Here is a 24,210-nt window from a genome sequence, read left to right as displayed (position 1 = left end):
GTGGAATTGGAGACCATTATTTCAAGTGAAGTAACTCAGGAATGGAAAATCAAACATCGTATGTTCTCATTTGTAAGTAGGAGTTAAGCTATGAGGATGCAAAGGCATAAGAATGATACAAGGGACTTTTAGGACTTGGGGAAAAGTGGGAAGGAGGTGAGGAATAAAAGGTTACAAATTGGGTTCAGTGTATGCTGCTCGGGTGGTGGGCACACCAAAATCTCACAAATCACCACTAAAGAACTTATGCATGTAACCAAATACCCAAATACCACCTGTTCCCTGAAAACCTATGGAAATGATTTTTTAAGTAGATTTTTCTAACCAACACCTACCTCGTATTACAAAACCAAAGGTATTGCCTTCTTTATGTAATGTGACCTCCACGGTTCGGAAAATAACACTTGATCCTTGCACAGCTGAATAAAGGAAAGAGAGAAGGAAATATAACTTGTAAATCATCATAACATTTCTAAATCATTCAATGTGGCATAAAATATTACAGATCCCTGTTGCAAATAAGTTTTGAGTAATAAGCAACAATCCCTTTTCAAAGAAAATGTTTAAAAAACTGTAATGATGTAAAAATATCATAAAACAGTCTTTTGTATAAGTGACTCATATAGATACAAGTGTAACCAAAATCATAGCTAGTTCATTTCCTTCTATATACTTAGTTTCTAGATAACAGGGTGGTATTTACATTGTTTAAACTCTACCTAACAGAGAGACAGTATTTATATAAGTAGAATTGTTTTCCTTTTGTAAATTGCAAAAACAATATTTTGTAACACTTGTAAAATAACTTCTGTATTTATTTTAATTTTGCAGCTGGCACAGGAAGAAAAATTACCATTCTCAGATTGCTATCGATAATTAGGCTGATGCTAATAGATGTTCTGACACATAAATAGCTATTAAACTATTAAACTAAGATACAGCAACCCAGATGAAACTTAGAGGGCAAAAGAAATTCTAAGCACATTCAGAATACTACTACTATCTAAGAAACTACAGATTGACTTAATTTTACTTGATACATTATGCTTATGTTGTGTTTGCGTGATTATCGCTTTCATTTAACAAAATGGAATTGTATTGTCAAGCTGCAATCTCTAGTCACATTACAAACATGTATGACGGTATAAGGTAGATGAAGGTATAGTTACTAAAATATTCTGTAAGATTGCTTTCGAGAACCTGTTGAGTCATGCTGATTGTACTATACACTATTTCTGCATTAAAAAACCCATAAAACTTCTACAAATTGGTATTTTATCATTATGCACAGAGGGATGTTTTTATTCATAGAGACTTGTAATGTGTAGGAGAATTTTAGATCTTTATTTTGAATTAGTATCTAGTTAATGCCATGTTCATTATCAAGTAACACATTGTTTTTACATTCCTACTAGATCCTGAAGGGTTTATTAGATAAAACTATCAGCAAGAAATATACAGGCAGGCCAGGCACGGTGGCTCACGCCTGTAATCACAGCACTTTGGGAGGCCAAGGTGGGTAGGTCACAAGGTCAGGAATTCAAGGCCAGCCTGGCTAAGATGGTGAAACCGCATCTCTACTAAAAATACAAAATCAGCCGGGCGTGGTGGCAGACACCTGTAATCCCAGCTACTTTGGAGGCCCAGGCAGGAGAATCACTTGAACCTGCGGGGGCAGAGACTGTGGTGAGCCGAGATCACGCCACTGCACTCCAGCCTGGGTGACAGAGTGAGACTGTCTCAAAAAAAAAAAAAAAAAATATATATATATATATATATAACACACACACACACACACACCACACATATATACACACACACACAGAGACAGGAATCCAAAGGCATTTGTTTAAACAATTTTTTCCTACAGGATAATAGGCAAGTAGTTTTATAGGTTTTAATTACAATTTATTTTTAATTATCAGAAATTCTGAACCCTCAAGGGAATAAACATGATTAGAAAAGTACACATTTAAATTCATAAAACTGTCCACTATCTGGCTGGGACATAAAGTACAATAAAAATTTGGATCGGCTGAAAACAACATAAACCTACAGTTGAAAAATGTTTGGTATACTGCTGATTTAATTAAATGTCAGTTTCTTGCTATCAGGGGATTTCAGCTTTAGACTAATCAAACTATGGAACATACTCACAAACAGATGAAAGTGTTGAGACAGTTTTAATTAACAAAAAAAATTGAGTTCATTCCAAAATGTTTCTTATTTCCACGGGCTCAACAAGCCCACTTGAAGAAATTGGTTAAGAAGGCATATTTTTTTTTTGTTCTCTAAGTAAGTGAGGAAGGAAAGGATATGGAAAGAAATAATTAATAAGAATTTACTGCTTGTGCTCAGAACTCTGCAAAAATGGTTTAACACATATTGTTTCATGGTTACTCAGTAAATCAGCTTTTCAATGATATACAACTGAATTCTAATTCTGGGCCACCTGTCCTTGTTGGCTGCATATTGTTATAGGAAGCAAAGTACTGCAATTTTGATTTGCTTTAGCTAAATCTTGCGATACAAAATCTTACAATCAAATTTAAAGTCAGTATTAAAGGCTCTGTATTTTCTACAAGCTTTAGATTATCTACCACTGTTGTTCTCCATCATTTACAAAGATAAATTTGAATGTTGGCTGCATTTTAATACAATTAATGAAATAATTTTGTCTTTATCGTTCTTTATTTGAGGCTGCTCTTCGTGATTGGGTTTTCATGTGCAGTACCAGATATCTGCTTGCCATGTACATTTTACTAATGGGACTACATACATATGTATGTGTACACAAAGTTCCCCAATTAAAGGGGCTTACCCAATGGATCAAAGGTTAGGTAGAAACCAAGTTCACAATGTAAAAATTCCCTCGGCTGTCAGTTGTGCTTGCTGTCCCCTTCTTTCTATATGGGGATATGCTTAATTCTATATATTGATTTTCCTATGGTAGATGAGGTTTTTGAAATTACAAACTCCTTCCCTGCCTCTATATTCCCTGTCTCAATAAGGAAGAATAGGAGTTGTGAAATGTTCCTACCCTATGTATGCTGCACTTTGCCCATGGACTTACTTTGCCCACTAGGTTGTTAAGAGGCACAAGCAGAGGCTGGAATTGCACTTACATGGCTGCGCTTGCCCTGTTTTTCCCTCTGCCATTGCCCCAAGGAAGAGTCTTCCTCCAGGTAGCTGCACTGCTCCCTCAGACTGAATCCCAGAGTAACCCCACATGGAGAAGACCTGGAGATTATCTTTCTCCCCTCTTCTCCTTCCTCCTCACCACCACCACCACCACCACCACCACCACCACCACCACCACCACCACCACCATCTGTCTATGTCAGAACTGAGAAGTCAGAGGAACTGTCACAGGGGGGCATGCTTTAACATATTTCTTTGAGTTTAAAATGACTCCTTATGATAGGAAGCTCATCTGAGTTAGCTAATGGATTAACAGTGAAGACTGCCTTTGCCAATCAGATTATAAGGCAAACTGTTTTCCATTAAATGCCCATGAGGTAAATCTGTAGCTCTAAGGTTTACATGAAAACAGAATTTAAAGACATATAAAACAAATAATATGCTAGGAATTGCATCCTTTCTAACTATTTATGCTTATGATAATTTTAGGTGTTAACTAAAAATGGATGAGAATTATGTAACATTTCAAAATTCTTTAAGACTTAAGTGACCAAAAAAATTTGAAGGCACCGCTCTAGACCAACTTTTATTTTATTATTTATTTATTTTTAATTGAGACAGGGTCTTTCTGTGTTGCCCAGGGTGGTCTTGAACTCCTGGGCTCAAGGGATCCTCCTGCATCCGCCTCCCAAAGTGCTAGGTAGGATTACAGGTGTAAGCCACCACACCCAGCCTCGACCAACTTTTAATACATATATATCTAAGATACAGGTTGGTAATAGTCTCTCTACAGTCTCGAAGGATCACATAATTTTAAAATCAGAAAGAGCTTTAGAGCTTATGTAGACCAATCATTTTATTTTCATAAAGAAACTGAATCTCAGAAAGGGCCAAGGTCAAACCAGTTTTCTTCTATCACATTTCTCTCTCTCTCTCCCTCCCTCCTCTCTCTCTCTCTCTCTCTCTCTCTCTCTCTCTCTCTCTCTCTCTCTCTCTCCTGGTTCTTTCTGAACTCTGTGATTGGCTGAGCCTCAAACTGCTGTGATCCTGAGAGAGCTACCAGTCTTGGCCTTGGGTGGCTTGTCTTTCAGCAGTCAGTTCTCCTTACAGACCTTCAGCTGTGGATGGCCTGTTTCTGCTCTAGCAGTCCCAGCTAAGTGAAAGGTGAACTAATTAATCCCTTCAACCACTCTGAACTCAAGTATCTTAATACTTTCTTCAAACATAATAGAAAGAGACAGAGATCATTCTTGGAGAGTAGACCTCTTTTGATTTCCATCAAAACAATTCACACTTGTGTGTTTAAACATATTTCCCCCCTTTTCCATCAACTTTATTGTATGAGGGAGAAAAAGATGGTACTGCGTAATCACCAAGTCACGATAGGTTTTAACTCCTAAACATTTCTGATATCCATCTTCTACTCTAACTCTACTAATGCTATGTTTATTTAGGGTCTCACTTCTCTTTTGGAAAATCGTAACAGCCTTTGGGCTTGTAGCCTCTGGTCTTTTCTCTATTTGGCCTCCTATAATGATAAATCTAAACACTCAGATCTTATGATGCCATTCCCCTTTAAGAGCTCCTCATGGCCCACTGGATGCCAAGCTCCATCAATATGGCTTATAAGGCCCTCATTTGGTCCTTGTGTGCCTCATTGGCCTCATCTATCTCCAAGCCCTCTCTTTCTTTCTTTCCTTCTTTTTTTTTTTTTTTCTTTTTTTTTGAGATGGAGTCTTGCTCTGTTGCCCAGGCTGGAGTACGGTGCCACAATCTTGGCTCACCGCAACCTCCACCTCCCAGATTCAAGCAATTCTCCTACCTCAGCCTCTCAAATAGCTGGGATTACTGACACCCACCACCATCCTGGCTAATTTTTGTATTTTTAGTAGAGACGGGGTTTCTCCATGTTGGCCAGGCTGGTCTCGAACTCCTGACCTCAAGTGATCCACCTGCCTTGGCCTCCCAAAATGCTAGGATTACAGGTGTCAGTAACCACATCCAGCCCCCTGTCTGTCTTTCCCTATCTGTAGTTTAACCTGTGCACTGGGCTGTCATCTTCCCTTCTTGCCGCACCCTTTGTCTGAAATATTCCTCTTTCCACCTGGCTGGGATGACCTTCTTCAAGTCTTCCTAGAAGCTCCTAGTTCTGAATCACCCATAACACTGGACAAATCTTCTATTGGCCTTTGCCTAAAAACTACACTTAGAGTTTGTTTTAGGAAGGGGTTGCCTTTTATTGATAGGCCCAGAGGAATATAAATGTATAATCTAGATATCTGGTTTCTCTTATGTCTTTGGCAATGGTTTGAGAGAGAGATTTCAAAGCAAACTGACTCATGTAAAGTTCAAAAAAACACAGTATAATAATGGTATAATTATATACCATTTCAGTATAATAATGGTAATAATGGCTAATATTAGTTACTTACAAACTGTTTGAAATGGTCTCAACAATGATTATGGGATTATAACATTGAATCATTACAAAAAATCCTGCAACTACTATAGCTATTTTATAGATTAGAAACCGAAGGCTGAGAGAATTTAAATAACATGCCCAAGGTCACAAAGACAGAAATGAGCAAAGTTGCCATTTAACTACTGACACAGTCCAAGCCTTTACACTCTATTTTATTGCCTAGCCTTGCTGAAATGAAAAAATGTAGCAAGGTTTGTGAACATAGTCTTAAATTGATTTTGTTACAAAATGACTACTAAATCTTTGGTGTTAGATTTTATGTGAAGAATACGAACTTGTGACTGATTATGCACATGCTTCCTGAGTCCTCTAATCTGGTCCCCAAGCTTTGAACACCGTCTATATTCTCATTACTCTCAAATGTATATTTACAGTCCAGATCTTTCTTCAAACTCCAAATCATATCTTCAGGTCTCGACATTTCCTCTTGCATGTCAAATAGGCATCTCAAATGTAGTATTTCAAGCAATGAACTGCTGATCCTTCCCTCACAAATCAGCTCTACCCACATTCTTATCCACTCCTGTTAATGGATACTCTGTCCTTCCAGCTGCTCATGCTCAAAACCTTGGGGTTAACTTTGACTCCTCTTTTTCTGCACAACTCACATCAAATCCATTAGGCAATCCTCCAAAACAGATCTGGAATCTGACTGCTTTTCACTGTCTCCATCGTCATCTCTCACATGGATCACTATAACTGCTCTCCAGCTCATCTCCCAGCTTCTACCCTGGTCTCTTATAGTCTATTGTCAACACAGTATCCAGAGAGCCTCTGAAAACATAAATCACATCATGTCACTCCTCTGCCCCAAACCATATAGTGACTTCCTGTATCATTCAGAGAAAAACTTAACGTCCTCCCAATGACCTACAAAAATGCCCCACCCCCTTCCATTTCTGATCCCACTTCCTAATTCTCTTACTGCTCATTCTGCTATAGCCACACTGTCCTCCTTAATGTTTCTATAACAACCCTAAGTATATTCCCACCTTTTGGTCTTAGCAATGACTATTCATTCTTCCTGGAACTCTCTTCCCCCAGAAATCCGTACAACTAACTCCCTCACCTCCTTCACAAGTCACTGACTAATCTCACATTCTCAATGATGCTGTCCTAACCACTCTATTTGCAATTGCATTCAAACCCTGATCCCAGCACTCCCAACCCCTCTCCTTGCACTGCTTTTTCCCATAGGATTCATAGTATTCATACTATATAATTTACTTATTTATTATGGTTTTATTTTGTTACCTGTCTTTTGCTATAATATAAACTCTACTCATGTCCCCCAGGCTCCTAGTACGTAGTGGTGGCTGGAACATAGTAAATGCTCAATAAGTTATTGCTGAACAAACGAATTCTACCAACTCTTCATAATCATCCTGAGTTCTCATTAGTATGGAAGAGCAAAAAGCTATCTCAGGGTAACATCCATATTCATAGCTAATAATAGGAGAGGTGGTGCTAGAACAGCATAAACGCAGGGCAGCAATCATATATCAGTATACCTCACAATGAATATGCATATGGACTTTGGAGTCAGGCAGCCCGGATTCAGATATTGAATCCAGGCATTGTAAAATGAGAAAAAATGCCTATCTTGTAGTGTTGATTGCCTTTTTATTGAAAACTTTGATAGCACCAGGCATTTCCAAATACTAACTCAGTTAATCCTCATAACAAATCTATGAGTAGGAACTAATAATATTCCCATTTTACAGATGTGGAAACTAAGACATAGAAAGCATAAGTAACTTTCTTATGTTATATTATATTATTCTGGAAACCTCTGCGCCATGAGAGCCAAGTGGAGGAAGAAGCGAATGCGCAGGCTGAAGCGCAAAAGAAGAAAGATGAGGCAGAGGTCCAAGTAAACCGCTAGCTTGTTGCATCGTGGAGGCCACAGGAGCAGAAACATGGAATGCCAGGCGCTGGGGATGCTGGTACAAGTTGTGGGACTGCATGCTACTGTCTAGAGCTTGTCTCAATGGATCTAGAACTTCATCGCCCTCTGATCGCCGATCACCTCTGAGACCCACCTTGCTCATAAACAAAACTGCCCATGTTGGTCCTCTGCCCTGGACTTGTGACATTCTGGACTATTTCTGTGTTTGTGGCCGAGTGTAACAACCCTAAAATAAATCACCTCTTCCGCTCTTTTAGCTGAAGAATTAAAAAAAAACAAACAAACAAACAAAAAAAATTAAGAAGCTGATTTTGCCTAGGAAAAACTGTGGTGCAGCTGTTCTTCCTCTGGGTTATGATTATAGCAATTCCTCCTTATCTGCAGTTTTATTTTCTGTGGTTTCAGTTACCCCCAATTAACTGCAGTCTGAAAATATTAAGTAGACAATTCCAGAAATAAATCATTCCTAAGTTTTAAATTGTGTGCTGTTAGGAGCAGTGTGATGATAATCTCACACTGTCTGCTCTATTCATCTGGATGTGTCTGGCACATTCACACTGTTTACACTACCTGCCTTAGTCACTTTGCAGCCACGGCTGTCTTTGGTATCAGATTGGCTGTTGTGTTCTTGCTGTATTTTTTTTTTTTTTTTTTTAAAAACAAGACAGGGTCTTGCTCTGTCACCTAGGCTGGAATGCCATGACACAATCATAGCTCACTGCAGTCTCGACCTTCTGGGCTCAAGGGATCCTTCTGCCTCAGCCTCCCAAGTAGCTGGGACTACAGGCATATGCCACCATGCCCGACTAATCTTTTTTTTTTTTTGGTAGAAACAAGGTCTCATTCTGTTGCCCAGGCTGGTCTTCAACTCCTGGCTTCAAGTGATTCTCCTGCCTCAGCTTTCCAAAGTGCTGGGATTACAGGCATATGCCACCACACCTAGCCCTTGCAGTATGTGTGTTCAAGGAACCCTTATTTTACTTAATAATGGCTGAAAGCACAAGAGTAGTGAGATTGGCATATTGATATAATTGTTTCACTTTATTAATGTTGTGTGTGTGTGTTTTTTGAGACAGGGCCTTGCTATGTCCCCCAGGCTGGATGGCAGTGGCGCGATCATGTCTCACTGTAGCCTCAACATCTTGGGCTCAAGTGATGCTCCGCCTAATGCTCAAGTAGCCTTGAGTAACTGGTGCTACAGGTGTGTACCACCATGCCCAGCTAATTTTTCTATTTTTTGTAGAGGTGGGGCTTTGCCATGTTGCCCAGGCTGGTCTTGAACTGCTGGACTCAAGCAATCCTCCTGCCTCGGCCTCCCAAAGTGCTGGAATTATAGACGTGAGCCACTGCTCCCAGCCAGTTATTGTTGTTAATGTCTCACTGTGCCTAATTTATCAATTAAACTTTATTGTAAGTATGTATGTATAGAAAAAAAAACCCAATGTATATAGGGTTTGGTATTATGAGAAGTTTTAGGCACCCACTGGGGGTCTTGGAATGTATCCCCTGTGGATAAGGGGGACTACTGTACTTACAGACCGGCGGAAGCTCATACTCTACTTCAAGAACCACTCTTTCTCCCACATTCTTCAGCAAGCTGATGATCTCATCATGGCGGAATTTGGCCAGGTTGATTCCATTCACTGCTTTGATGTAGTCACCCACATCCAGCTGGTCACTTCTGCAAAATAGACAATGTTGTTTCAGCAGACTCACCCTCTCCACAGGCCAGTCTGACTATATTTCCACTTTCCCTTCATGAGTAAGCATGCAAGTGGAGAAGCAAGCCTAGAAGGCTGACAGCAGAAGTCCCTGCCTCCTAGGAGATGGTGGGCCCTTAAGGGTAAGAGTACAGCTGAAGTCAGATGAGAACCAGGGATCCCTTTCACTCATGCAGCCTGTGATACCTTGGAAGTCCTGCTCTGAATCTGCCACTATCTCTGATTTTTTCCTTTTCGCCTCTTTTATTTTTAAAAGCACCATAAAACAAAATTAAGAGAAGCATTTTTTTTTTTTTTTAAGTTCTTTGCCCTAAACCAGTTGGTTCTCTGGGATGGGATCCAGATCCTAGATATAACACACATCTTTTTATTCTCAATCCTTCTCATTTTTGCTGCCTGCCTTTTGTACATTTCACAGCTTTCAATAACTTCACTGGGAGTTTGACCAGGACTAAGGAAAGGGTCAGTTTATTTTGTTATTTATTGCTTACAGCAGGATTGATAAGAAGAGTATTGGTGAAGGAGAAATCACAATGCAAATATTGGCTTTCAGTAACATTCTTGTCTCTCTATACCACCATAACAGAATATTGGCTGCTCTTGGACTTTAGTCAAACTCTGTTTCTAAACCAAGAGAAGGTAGCAAGATCAATAATAGGAGTTAAAATTCATGTCACTGATAAGGACCTTCAACAACATTTTCTCCCAAAATAGAAATAGCTAATGCATTTATTTTATATATAAATCCAGCTCCAATCATTCCTCCTTCAAAGAGCCTCCTAATCTGCCCCAGTCTGCAGTACGTGCATGGCCCTTACCTCACTTTACTGACACTTACGTCAACTTAACCACCTAATGCTCTGTAATAACTTCTGTGCTGTTGCTTTTTGCTATCATGCAATGCCATTTTTGCTCCCAAATGTTTCATGATTTTTATGCCTTATCTCCACTAATAGACTGTGAACCCCTTTAGGGCAGGGATCTCATCTTTAATTATTTTGATTTACTACCTACAAAATGGTAGTGCCTTAAATAGTGACGATTTGGTGATTTTTTTTTTTTTTTTTTTTTTTTTTTTTGAGACGGAGTCTCGCTCTGTCACCCAAGCTGGAGTGCACTGGCCAGATCTCAGCTCACTGCAAGCTCTGCCTCCCGGGTTCACGCCATTCTCCTGCCTCAGCCTCCCGAGTAGCTGGGACTACAGGCACCCGCCACCTCGCCCGGCTAGTTTTTTGTATTTTTTAGTAGAGACGGGGTTTTACTGTGTTAGCCAGGATGGTCTCGATCTCCTGACCTTGTGATCTGCCCGCCTCAGCCTCCCAAAGTGCTGGGATTACAGGCCTGAGCCACCGCGCCTGGCCTATTTGGTGATTTTTAATATTCAACATAACTGGCACAGTAACACTTTTAATTACAGCATTAATACAACTGAAAATGCTACCCCTCTCCTCCATCACACGTGCCTTAAGGGAGAGATATAAAGAAGCTCTGGAGACTTATGAACCCCTAGCATCATGAACTCGCCATGATTGTTATAAAATAAAGGAGGCTTCTTAAAAACCTAAAGAAAGCAGATTGAGGTGCTTGTGTCCACACCAGCCTCCCTTACAAACAATACCTTCTGATCATGGAGCAATCCACTGGATTAAGTTTATAAATTGTACAAACAGGTTGATCATTAAAAGTAATCACAGAAATCACCACTTCAGATGACATTTTATGAGGCGAGAACTCTAAGATTTAACCTGGAATTATGTGGATATGAATATTGGTGGCCCGAATTTAAGGTATTTTAGCTTCACTTTTATTTTATTTATGTATGTATGTATTCATTTATTTATTTAAGATGGAGTTTCACTCCTGTTGTCCAGGCTGGAGTGCAATGGCACAGTCTTCGTTCACTGCAACCTCCGTCTCCTGGGTTCAAGTGGTTCTTCTTCTTCAGCCTCCCAAGTAGCTGGGATTACAGGCATGTGCCACTACGGCTGGCTATTTTTTTATTTTTATTTTTACTACAGATGGGTTTCGCCATGTTGGTCAAGCTGGTCTCGAACTCCTGACCTCACGTGATCCACCTGCCTTGGCCTCCCAAAGTGCTGGGATTACAGGCATGAGCCACTGCCCGGCTTGGCCTCACTTTTAATGAAACCTGATCTTCTGCCCCCTTTTTCTGAGGCAGATTTAGAATGTGTCTCAAGGAAGTCCACCCCTACCCACTATCCAGGACATTCTGCCTTTGGTAATAACGAGTGGAATTTGCAGTTATGGAAAGAAAGACAGGTGAGACCTCCTCCTCTAAGTCTTCTGTCCTTTCAGAAACCAACTCTTGAAAACCACACAGGTAGAAAAGGAGAAAGGATGTGGGATAAATAAAATTTTCACTGAAAACTCAGAGTTGGGTCTCCCACTCTTTCAAGGGTAGCCATGTCCCTCTCTGGCACTTTCCCTATACACATTATATGGGTTATCTGTTTCACATTTAGATGACTGGAGCATCTCCTTCCTACTGCAGCCTGTCTGCTGTTCAGTGGCACATTTACAGACTAGCTGCACATGGTCATTTTGAAATTAAAATCTTATGAGGGCCTGGCAGCTCCTGAGATGACACAAGAACCTCCCTGGTGACTGCAGCCTAGGCTAGAACAGCCACGCGGGCAGACCTGGGGAGCAGCTTCTGAAACGTGCCCCACTTGTGCTTCTGCTGGCCTGTGCTGCCTGGCAGATGGCAGCTGTCATTTATTTATTAGTGACCACTTTTGATGGAGCTTTAATTTTTGAATTAATTATACCCTGTGTTCCTTTCAGTAGATTTCCCCAAGAGGCAGTTACCTAGCAGCAATTCCTCCTTGCCGCAGATTAGATACTCTTGGCTTGCCATCCTTATCAATTCCTCCCGATACCGTCAGACCCAGGGTAGTGCCTTCCTTCTTCATCAACTCGACGACTGTGGAGCCCTTGAATTCCTCTGTTAAAAGAAAAGCATTTGCCGTATTAAAATGAGAGTAGAATTGCCAATGTCATTTTGTGTATGTTTAAGTGACTCCTCCCCAGAAGTTCTTTCCACTTTTTCTTTTATGAGAAAAGATATCTATGGCCTCCTTCCATGGTAATTTACAGAATATTTCATAAAGATGTGCATGCAGAAAATGCTGAGGCAGATATCCTATTAGAGGCTATGAAAATGGGCACTGGTGGGGTATTCACTCCAGGCTGACAATAAATAGTACAAATTGTCTTATGTACAAATAATATTCACCCTTTGTTTTCTGCCATTCCTGGGTGACTTTCTCTGGTTTCTCTCCTTGTAACTCCAGTGGGAACAATTAAAAGTTGTAAAGTAAGGAATTAGAACAGAATTTTAGATGATAATATGAACATATATAGCACAGTGGCAGACTCAAAGTTCATGGTATGTTTCAGGTTAGGAAGCCAACTGAAAGGAGAAGAGAGCTTTCTACAGGTTCTAGAAAAATATTATTGACTTTGGCTTCTTTGTCTTTCGAAAACATAGTATGATGGCTTATGTAACACTCATATCATTCTTGCAGAATGTGCCACAGTATGGCAAGGCAGGATTGATCCTCAGAATTTCCAGGTAACTGCCATAAATCTTTCATTCTCTACTTACAAAATTTTAAAATTTCATAGATCTTGTGGAGATAATGTCTATACAGCAAGACAGAGCTCAAATCTTTTGATTTTAGTCAGAACAGAAGGTAAGAAAACTGTAAGAATACCCTCCCTTTCAAAAATAAAAATGAGTAGAGTCAATATTTACCTTCCAGAGGCTAATTAGGATAAATGTTGTTTTAAAATTCCCTGTGATGTTATTCCCCTACCTGCAAACATATTTTCTTGGTAGGGATGGGGAAATTGTCCAATTTTCCAACTTCTCCTAAATTAACTTACACATTTCAGGGGTAATGAACTTCTAGAACATCAAAGATACATATTAAAATGCAAAAACAAACTCGCTCTTTCAAAGTGAAATTAAAAAAAAAATTATTTGCACATCTTAACACTTTCCCTAATAACAGTTAATTATAATGTTGAAAATATCTATGAATGTGTATCATAAAGGTTTTTTAATTGCTGCTGCTAGTATATTATCCCACTAGCCAATGAAAAAATGAAATTACATTAGGTAAAGAAATAGTATCTCATCTGATCTAGTGAGGAGAACAGAGTACTTTGGGGAAGAAGGCTGCAGACAGCAGGCTACTTATTTCCTCAGCAGCCTGGAGAATGTCCTTCAAGGCAGGGCTTTCAAGTTTGCCAGCTCCTGTGACTTTAACATCCCAGCATACCATCATTGGAATCCTGCCTTTTCATGGCAGTCTCATGACACTGTATACATAAGTCATTATTGTCTTTTAAAGTAGAAGCCAAGGAGGAGTCTGAGTGTATATCTACTACATTTGGTATGAAAAACCAAATAAAAATTGAAATTCAAGAATGAAAATTCTTGTCAAGTGCATGAAAGTACAGGACCTTTTACATCATTTACCAGAAGCATCTGTAACAAAATTCTATCACTATGTGCATTTCCCCTGCACTCCTTAAAACAAAACAAAGAAATCCCCAGAAATCTCATGGAAATATACATAGGTTCAACTGATATTGAAGACATCACCTTAATAAACAATCCCTCTAAACTCTTGTTGGTAGAAGGCTAATTATAAATTTTTTAAATAAAGTTAATAATTAAACAAAATGACATAGCAGATGATGACCATTCATATAAAAGAGATATAATGTGCCCAACAATTTTGTCAACAAAAAGATTCTTTGCATCTTCTTTAAATATGCAGAGTGATCTTATATATTTAAACATTTGATTATAGAACTTTACATGTGGAGTTGGAGGCATAGTTTTTTTAAGTGCCTATCTTAAAGGTCTGTCCAATTTTCATGAAGAAGCAACTCTAAAATACTAACACCAGGCATGTGAGAAGTAAGTTTCTACTCATAAAAATTTTCTTTCTACTCCAAGCTTTCAAGGACATGCTTCCTGCATAAAATAGGATGCACGGGTACAGCCTTATGGGAGGTGGACAATGTCATTTTCTCCAGAAGGAACCCAGGTGCTTCCTGGGCTTCTGGCTGAATCCTGAAAATCTAGAAAAGCTCAATTATTTTAGTTTAATTTCATCATTATTAAAATATAAATGCATCGATCTGGCTACTTTTAAAACTGATACTAGTCAATTAACCTGTCATTTAAAAACATTTCAAATGTTTTTCTAAGAGCTAATTTTAATAATGTGAAATTGAGAAAATATTCCTCTACCAGTTATTTGAGTAATTTGTGCATTCATTGAGTCAAGCACATATTGAATGCCTACCCTGAGCCAGACAGTAAAACTCAAAGATGGAAAAAGCAAAGGCCATTATCCTCAAGATGGCCACAGCCTAGTCAAAGAGGCAACGTCACAGACCACTGTGCCATACAATGTGAGTTGTAGGGAAGCAGCCACAGAGAAGATGGTCCAGGCAAAAACATAGAACGAAGGGCCTGAGGTTCAAAATGCACCATCTATTTTACAATTTTGTCTTCTATCCAATCTGCTGTACTTGTTGACCAGGATTAGCTGAGCAGAGCAGACCAAAGAAGGAATATAAATTAGGCAAAACTCAGGAGTAAAGATAGAACATTCTTGCAAGAAAATGTGCTGAATTGCAAGAATGGTAACTGCCAATAAGTATCTGTGGTCCCAGAATAATTGACTAAATCTTTTATGGATGTTTCTGTAGGGGGTGGGAGAGAAGAAGTGGTCTGGAGAGAAAGGTACCTGCTTTTGGAGCCTGGTTTTGGCTCACCTGAAGTCTCCACTTGGCTAATTAATCATTTAATACCCCTTTTGGTGTTTAATGTCTGCATAATGATCTAATGAAGACAGAAGAAATGAAGACAGATGGATTCATTTGCATGAGTTCACTTATGTATCAAGGTTTACTGAACAAACACTGCGGTAAAACAGTGGAACTTGGGCAAGTCAATATGTACAGATGATTTCTTTCTTTTGTGATTTAAATTGCAAATATCACTCCCCCAATTAAGAGGACCTTGTAGCGAGCACCGTAATCTCTTTCAATTAGCAAGCAGCACAGGCAACAGATGATGTCTAACTAGTGAGGAAAGAAATGGTTCTGAATTTGACTTTGTCCTTAATCACCGTATCTAATTATCTTAGAAAATAAAAGGTATAGGGTTACATCTATACCATTACTTACTCAACATAACTGAACAGAATCCCACTGATAGAATGAAATTTAGTTGTTTGCTGTTTTTCTTTGTGTTTGTAATTCAATCTTTTAATTACTGAACTCCAGAAATTTTAAGAAAAGTAACAGTGATGCTTGGCAAACATAAGAGAATTATGAAAAGGTCTTACAAACAAATAAGGATATTTAAAAACATAGATAGTTATACAATCAATATGCAGAAAACTATATCCTTTATATAGACAAACAGCAGCCAGTAAAAGGTTATTATAGAAGAGAAGGCCCCATTTACAATAGTCACAAGGTAAAATCCCTAGGAAAAAACTTAACAAAACTGTGCAAGAACTATATGAAGACAACTTTAAAGTGCTTCTGAAGGATGTGAGATTAGAATAAATGAAAAGGCATCCCATTCACTCATTCAATAAGAACTGAGCACTTACTATTCCTGCCATCTAAGAACTAATATTCCAGTGGATAGAATAAGTCAACATAAAAAGTGTTGATTTTCTTTAATCAATTTTATATCTATATAGTAGCAATGAACATATGTACATTAAAATTAATAATATCATATATAATTGTTCCAAAAATGAAATTCTTAGGTGTACAAGTAACAAAACATATACAGTACTTACATGGTGAAAACTAAAAAATGCCAGTGAAAGAAATTAAAGAAGGCCTAAATAATTGGAGAGACAAACATGCGCATGGACTGGGAGACTCACCTTAACAAAGACATTAATTCTTTCCAAATTGATATATAGGTTTAATGCAAACCTTATCAAAATCCCAGCAAAATATTTTGTAATTGTAGACAAGATTATTCTAAAATTTATATGAAAGGGAAAGGAACAATTTTTAAAAAGAAGAAAGTGGGAGAATTTAGTCTACTCAATTTCAAAACTTACATAGTTAGAGTAACAAAGGCTATGTGGTAGGCCAGGTGCAGTGGCTCATGCCTATAATCCCAGTACATTGAGAGGCTGGGAGGGGAGAATCATTTGAGACCAGGAGTTCAAGAGCAGGAACAGAGTGAGACCTCATCTCTACATATTATTATTTTTTTTTAAATAGCTGGGCATGGTAGTGTGCACCTGTAGTCCCAGCTACTCAGGAGGATGAGGCAATAGGATCACTTGAACCTGGGAGGTTAAGGCTGCAGTAAGCCATGATCATGCCATTGCACTCCAGTCTGGACGACAGAGTGAGACTCTGTATCAAAAAACATAAGCAAAACCACTGTGTGGTATTGATGGAGAGATAGACATATAGATCACTGGAACAAAACAGAGGACCCAGGAATAGACTCACACAAATATGACATACTGGTTTTTGACAAGATGCAAATGCAATTCAGTAGAGGAAAGGTAGCCTATTCAACAAATGATGTTGGAGTAATTTGACATCCACAGGCAAAATAAATAAATAAATAAATCCCACAACTTGCCCCCAGTTTCACACCTTGTATAAAATTTAACTCAATATGAATCACAGTCAAAAAAACCCATAATATTATAGAAATTGTATGACATACTTATAAACTGTAGGAAAACATAGGATAAAAATTTTAAGATCTAGGTTTAGTGAAGGGTTCCTAGATTTGACATAAGCATGATCCATAAAAGGAAAAAAATCTAACAAATTGGACTTCATCAAGATTAAGAATGAATGCTCTCTGCAAGACCTGCTTAAGATGAAAAGAACATCTACAGACCAGGAAAAAATATCTGCAAACCACATATCCGACAAAAGACAAAAGAATAGTATTTCAAATATATAAGCAACTTTCAAAACTCAACAGTAAAAAAGCAAATACTTAGAAAATAGGAAAAAGACATGACATATTTTATTAAACAGGATATACAGATGGCAGGTAAGTACACACGAAAAAATACTCAACATTTTCCATTAGGGAAATGGCTCAAATTACTTAAAAATTAAAACTACAATTGATATCACTACACACTTATCAGAAAGGCTAAAATAAAAATTAGTGACAACACCAAATGCTGGTGAGGATGCAGAGAAATTAGATCACTCTGATGCTACTGATGGGAATGTAAAGTAGGAGAACTACTCTGGAAAACAGTTTACCAGTTTATTAGAAAACTAAATATGCAACCACCCTATGAGCCAGAAATTATACTCCTGGGCATTAATCTTAGAGAAATGAATGCCTTCATTCACACTAAAACCTGTAAATGAATACTTATCACAGCTTTATTCATAATAGCTGCAAACAGAAACAACCAAGATGTCCTGCAACAGGTAAATGGTTAAACAAATGTGGTATGTCTATCCCATGGAATACTTCTCAGCAACCAAAAGGGTCAAACTAGTGCTACAAGTAACAACCCAGATCAATTACCAGAGAATTATGCTAAGGTAAAAAGTCAACCCCAAAGATTTCACATTGTATGATTCCATTTATTTAACATTCTTGAAATGACAAAATTGTAGCACTAGAGGATGGGTTAGAGGTTGCCAGGGTTAAGGGAAGGAGGGAAGTGAATGCAGCTATAAAAGAGTAAATGATTGATCCTTGTAGTAATGGACATGTTCTGTATTTTGACTGCATCCATGTCAATATCCTGGTTGTGATATTACATTATAGTTCTGCAGATGTTTCTACTGGGGAAAACAAGGTAAAGGATATAAGGAATCTCTATATTATTTTCTACAACTGCATATGAATCTACAATTATCTCAAAATTAGGAGTTTAATTTTTTAAAATGTCCCATCAGTGGGTACATGATTCAATTGGTCTGGGGTGCACTCAGTATTTGAAAAGTTTCTCCAGGGGATTCTAACATGCAGCTAGAATTGAGGAAAATTGCAAACTGAACTACAGGACATGCTCTCCCCAGACCTCATGTAATCTCCTACCATTTGTTATTTCTCTGCCTTTAAATACCTCCCCTTCAACCATGTCCCTAGCTGAGGACGTCTTCAAGGCAGCTCTGGGATGACTCCTCTGAAGAACCATTGAGAACATCGTTTGCCCACATGGATTAGGGGCCCTCCCACGCTGTGCCATGATCACCCTTTATTTACTCTTGTCAGAGCCTGTACCACCTGTTGTTTAATCATCACATATGGCTTTCTTTCCTCTTTCAGCAACTCTTGTGACAATTGTCCATGTTGTAATTTCCTGTTCATATAGCTCCTGAATTTTAGGGACTTGCCAAAATTTACTGGTAACTCCCTTTTTCTGTGTAAGCCTATTTTATTTTTTAAATAAGCAATGAGACAAGAATTTCCAGAAACAAGAGTGTCACAGAACAAAACAAGATTATTATGCTGGATTTCCATCCTGTACAAAACAGTTTACAAAACAATGAGATGGTTGGATATGGGTTCTGAATGCCTTATGCCCATGATACTTTTCTGTTTTGTTTTGTTTTTGTATGTTCAAGCAGATCCAGACTGACCAATTTTGAGGGACCGACACTGAGGGCTTTACCAGCCTCCTCACCTATGCCCCTGCTTTCGGGTGTCTGTTCTTTGTACAATCTCTTTCAAAGGAGATGTGATTGGTGCTATGACATACCTCATTCAGGAAGGCTTCATGGGCAGGGTCTCTGATCTTTCACAGAAAAGTTAAACAACAAGCTAGCATACCTTGGAAACATAATTTCTCACAGAATCTTTGCAAGTATATATGTTCTATTTTTGCAATAATGTAAAATACATCTTGTGCCAAAAAAATCCTATTGGCATTTTAATATTAAGTTTATATTTTAGAATAATCTTGTCTATAGTTGCAAAATATTTTGTTGAGATTTTGATAGGATTTATATTAAGCCCGTATGTCAATTTAGAAAGAATTAACACCTTTACTAAGCTGAGTCTCCCAATCCACGCACATGGTTTGACTCTCTAATTGCATTTTCCAGTTTTCAGTATGTAAGTACTGTATGTTTTGTACTAAGAATTTGTTTTGAAACAATTATAAATTGTTCCTAAGAATTTCATTTTTTGGAACAATTATAAATATTTTAAAATTTTTTTTATAGAGGGGAATCTCACTATGTTATTCAGACTGACCTCAAACTCCTAGACTCAAGGAATTCTGCTGACTTGGCCCCCCAAGGTGCTGGGATTACAGGCGTGAGCTACCATGCTTGGCCTAAATTATATTTTATTATTAATTTTAATGTACATATGTTCATTGCTAGTATATAGTTATACAATTGATTGTACTATATTTAGCCTGTATCCTGTGGCCTTGCTGAACTTATTAGTTCTGGAAGTTTTGTGGGTTTTTATGTAAATTCCTTAGCATTTTCTATATAGACAATTGTCATCTGCAAATAGGGACAATTTTACTTCTTCATTTCTAATCTATACATATTTATCACCCTTTGTTGCCTCAAGCACTGGCTGAACTTCCAGCACTACGTTAATTTAGAGTGGTGAGACTTTACTGTTATGGTCTTAGAGGAAAACCATTCAGTGTTTCATCACTCAGTACTACGTTAGCTGTGGGTTTCCTTTATAGATACTTTTTACCAAGTTGAGAAAGTTCCTCTCTATTCCCACTGTTCTGAGAGTTTTAATAATGAATAGATTTGAATTTTGTCAATTTATTTTGCATTGACTGACATGATCATGTGATATTTTCTTCTTTAGCTTGATAATATGGTAGATTACACTGTTTGATTTTGTAATAATGAACTAACCTTGCTCCTCTGAAATACACCCCATTTGGTCATAGTATATAATTTAAAAACTATCTTGCTGAATTCTACTTACTAATATTTTATTAATAATTTTTTCATCTACATTCATGAGTGATACTAATCTGCTGTGTTCTTTTTTGTATTGTCTTTGGTTTGGTATCAGGATAATAATACTAGCTTCATAAAATCAGTTGGAAAATACATTTCTTCCTCTTCTGTTTTCTGGAAGAGGTTGTTCAGAATTGTTCTTAATTCCCTTTAAGCATTTGGAGAAATTTTCCAGTGAAGCCATTTGGGTCTAGAGATTTTGGCTTTGGAAGTTTTTAAATTACAAATTCAATTTCATTAATAGTTGTAGGGCTATTCAAATTTTCTGTTTCATATTGGGTGAGTTGATTCAGTTTGTGTTTTTCAAAGAATTGGTCCATGTCAGTGAGATCAGAATCTTTGCAAGTGGGGAACTAGGCATAGTTTTTAAAGCTCCTCAGGGTATTCTAACGTATAGCTAAGATTGAGACACAGACTTAGGGTTTGGTGCATGAGGAGAGATTGGTAGAAGAGACTGGGATACCAACAGACATTATACCATGAAGGATCCTAAGAAAGTGCTCAGATTTGGGTTTTAGAAAAGGTTAGCAATGGTTTTAGTAATGGTAGTGTAAAGTCTTGAGGAGAAAGACCTTAATCTTTGGTCAAGGAGAACCATTAGAAGGCTACTGCTGTCATATAATGTATGGATTAAGTTAGGCTATGTTGTGTCAACAAATAAAAAAATGAATAATGACTTAAATACAACAGGAGTTTATTCTGCTCACATACAAGTTTATGGTGGGTGTTCCTGATCATTAGTCAGCTCCCTCTCACACAGAGATTTAGGGAGCTATGCTCTTTTCCGTTTTGTGACTTTGTCATCCCTTAATGCTCTGGTTGCCAAACTGTGCACTCAGGCACATGAATCCATGGTGAATTCACAGGACTACCATTGGATGTTTTAAATTTTCAAGAAAACACAGCCACAGTTGATATCTGCTGGACACAACATCACCTGCTAGCTTCAGGTAGTTCAGTTAAACATTAGCTTACACTATAGTGCTTTGTTTATGTCACAGCTTTCCAAAGCTGAGTTGTTTTTTTTTTTTCCAGTTACTGTGGTAAAAAGCAAGTCCCATGTGAAAACCAGTGTGAAACAGGAATTGAGATTATCAATGTTCATTTAAGGATTTGAGAAATTGTACAATGTTCAACAGGCACACACATACCATTCATTATTAACTACTTGTGGTTACTTAAGAGTGAAATGAATATGTGTTGTTCTTTTAGTTTATAAATATCTTTTTTTCACATGGCTAATAAGTTGTTAGGATAAAATATGAACTGTGTTGTTTGGACCTGACTACTTAGTAAATTGAACTAGTGGTATTTTATTTGGCCTGGAGGTGCTGTAAAAAATTACTGAGACACTAAGGGCTCTGTGGACTGAGAAAGTTTAGAAACTTCTGCCCTAGGACTTTATCTTGTTTTCATTCAGCTGGTGGAAGGGGAAAGACAGCTCTCTTAAAAGCCATTACTGGCCTGCTTATGTTCACAACCCAAGGGCAAGAACTTATTCCATCCATGCACACACATAAATTCAAAGGAGGTAGAGAACTAGAGTCTAAATAGAGACCCATGCAATGAGGGTAGGGTGGATATGGAGGGACAGGTACTGACTATGCCACACAGAGGCAACACATGATAGACTAAAATACATCAGTGGCTATGTGGATGGCATGGACATCAGACATATTAATGAGGAGAAATTTTCCTGAGTTAGAGACCAATTAGGATGTGGGAAACATGGAAGCATGGAAGTGAATGGGATCAAAAAGGCCCCAAGGTTTCCAACTTGTTTGACTGGTGGATGTTGACATCTGTCGCTGAGAAAGGGAATCCAGAAAACAGGAAGTTTGTGTTGCTGCGAGTGACTGGAGCACAGCAGGCACACTATATAATGTCATATAAGAGAAACTTAACACTGAAATACCACAGAAAAATTTGGTCTTAAAATAGTTTTTGTCACAACTCAAAATGATCTATAAAACCCTCACCCCATGGTTGTAGCATAAAAAGAGAAAGTACAATTTAAAAGCAACCACTAGAGGCATATTCAGCAAAACAGGTTAAGCTCTTTACTTCTTGGCGTTCTATTAACTGCAGAGATTTTTAAAAATACCATAAACAGTTAAATAGAAATACTATTGGTGAAAACTCTGTAAAGTAAGTCACAAATTTTGAAATGCTGGTGTCAACAACAGTGTGTTGTTCCCTGCTGTATCTCCAGCATCTAGAATAGTGCCTGGAACATTCACAGGTCCTCCCTGGTAACTGCTGGATGAATGAGCACATCAGTCCCTAAACAGGGAATTATAATGGGGTGGTGAGCATCAGCTTGTGGTAAACAGAAATATTGCTGGACGGTGCAGAAGCAAAATGATAAAGGAGCAGAATCTGAACGGAGCAGACAGAGTTATTTCCCCACGCTTACTTGGTTGATTAATTGTACCAATGCCTTGGTAAGGGGAATTGGGTCACACACCAGAATACTATAGCTATATCCGTGTACTACTATTGAAAAAAATATTATTGCTCATACTACAGTTTTATCTGTATATTACTTTTAGTGGTGCCACTAGGAAGTTTATTCTCCTCAGGAAATAAACAGATGCTTTTTCCAATACTCATTTCAAGCTCTTCCTAACATCCCCTGGTTCAGCAAAGCTGTGGGGATCAAAGCTGGGTTTCTGTGATGAACTGCTGCATTTTCAGTCTCAGTTCTTGCCACCCAGACTAGCAGAGAAAGGTTATTGGGCATTTTCCACCTCTGTGTAGTGACATGAGGGATATACTAGAATTTTTCTCATCTCTTGGGAGTCTGAACATAAATTTGATCAGTGGCAGGGATGTACAGCACATAAATATTACCTGGCACAAATATTCATGTGAAACAAAATTATGATTGGGATTTATCTCATGCAGTGATGGGAGGGCTGGATTAATATCTGTATGTTTCCTGGAGCACCTCCAAAGAAAGGTTATATACAAATATGCATTGTCAAATACAAAAATATGTGACCCCTGAAGATATGTGATATATAGGTCAGGATTCCTTTAAAAATAGATTGAACAGAGATGTTGACTGTTTTCCTGGTATAACTGATTCAGGTATCAAATGTCTTCTAAAGCATTAAGTTAAAAAAAATTCCTGCTTCTAAAAATATGGCAATACTAGAATTGTTCCAATTTCTATTTCTCCCAAAATCAGTTCTATTTGTCAAAATTTGCCCTTAAGCTTTCCAATGTCAAACTTATTAACAAGTTATTTAGCTTTCATGGGTCTTAGTTTCCTCACATCTAAATTAGGGATAACAATGGTATCTACTCACAGAATTTGGTGAAATTAAGTAATACAATTCTTACAAGGAACTTATGGTAATAACTGTCACACAGTAAGTGTTCAATATATGTTAGCCATGGTCTTATTGTTGTCTTGTTGTCATTATTATTGTTATTTGGATATTGGGCATTTCCAGATACACAAACTTCCAGTTTTCTACTATATTTTGATTGTTATGAATATAAGACAAAACAATTAATAGTGGTATTTAACTGTTGGTGAAATCACAGACTACTTTGAGAATCTAATGAAAGCAGTGAACCCTTGTCCCAGAAAAATTGTGTGCATGATTTCAGGGGAATTCATTAATTCCCCGCTGGGGTTTATCCATGTACCCTACTTTAGAAACTCTGACCTAGAAGATGAGGTTTGAGCAATGTGACAATCAAAGAACAATTTATGTGGGAGTGACATTTTATAACTTGTGTGTTTGCTGGGTAGGGGGTTGTAGAATAGCAAATAGCACCCACATCTATCAGTCATGTATTCCTACACAGTCATCTGATAGTCTAAATAAAACCATGATGCAAGATATCAGAAACAGGAAATGGCTTACTTCAGTGAAACCGCCTTTCTTCCTAAGCATGATGGCCTGAGCGGTGGACATTTAAAA

At 38.0% G+C, this 24,210-nt stretch overlaps 1 protein-coding gene across 3 annotated transcripts in view; it reads right to left on the bottom strand.

The window, feature by feature from the left end:
- Positions 1–24,210, bottom strand: part of GRIP1 (glutamate receptor interacting protein 1) — a 298,768-nt gene that overhangs the window by 178,114 nt on the left and 96,444 nt on the right. For all 3 annotated transcript variants that reach the window (XM_017871570.1, XM_017871572.1, XM_017871571.1), the window contains exons 4-6: positions 12,083–12,218; positions 9,068–9,213; positions 336–419 (exon numbers count right to left, since the gene is read on the bottom strand). In XM_017871570.1, coding sequence (XP_017727059.1) covers positions 336–419; positions 9,068–9,213; positions 12,083–12,218 — 366 coding nt within the window. The remainder of the gene's footprint in view (positions 1–335; positions 420–9,067; positions 9,214–12,082; positions 12,219–24,210) is intronic.

Source organism: Rhinopithecus bieti, unplaced genomic scaffold (genome assembly GCF_001698545.2).
Source record: "Rhinopithecus bieti isolate Rb0 unplaced genomic scaffold, ASM169854v2 scaffold_5924, whole genome shotgun sequence".
NCBI lineage: Eukaryota > Metazoa > Chordata > Mammalia > Primates > Cercopithecidae > Rhinopithecus > Rhinopithecus bieti.
Note: the sequence above shows the minus strand (reverse complement) of the source record. Positions and strands in the feature narration are given on the sequence as shown.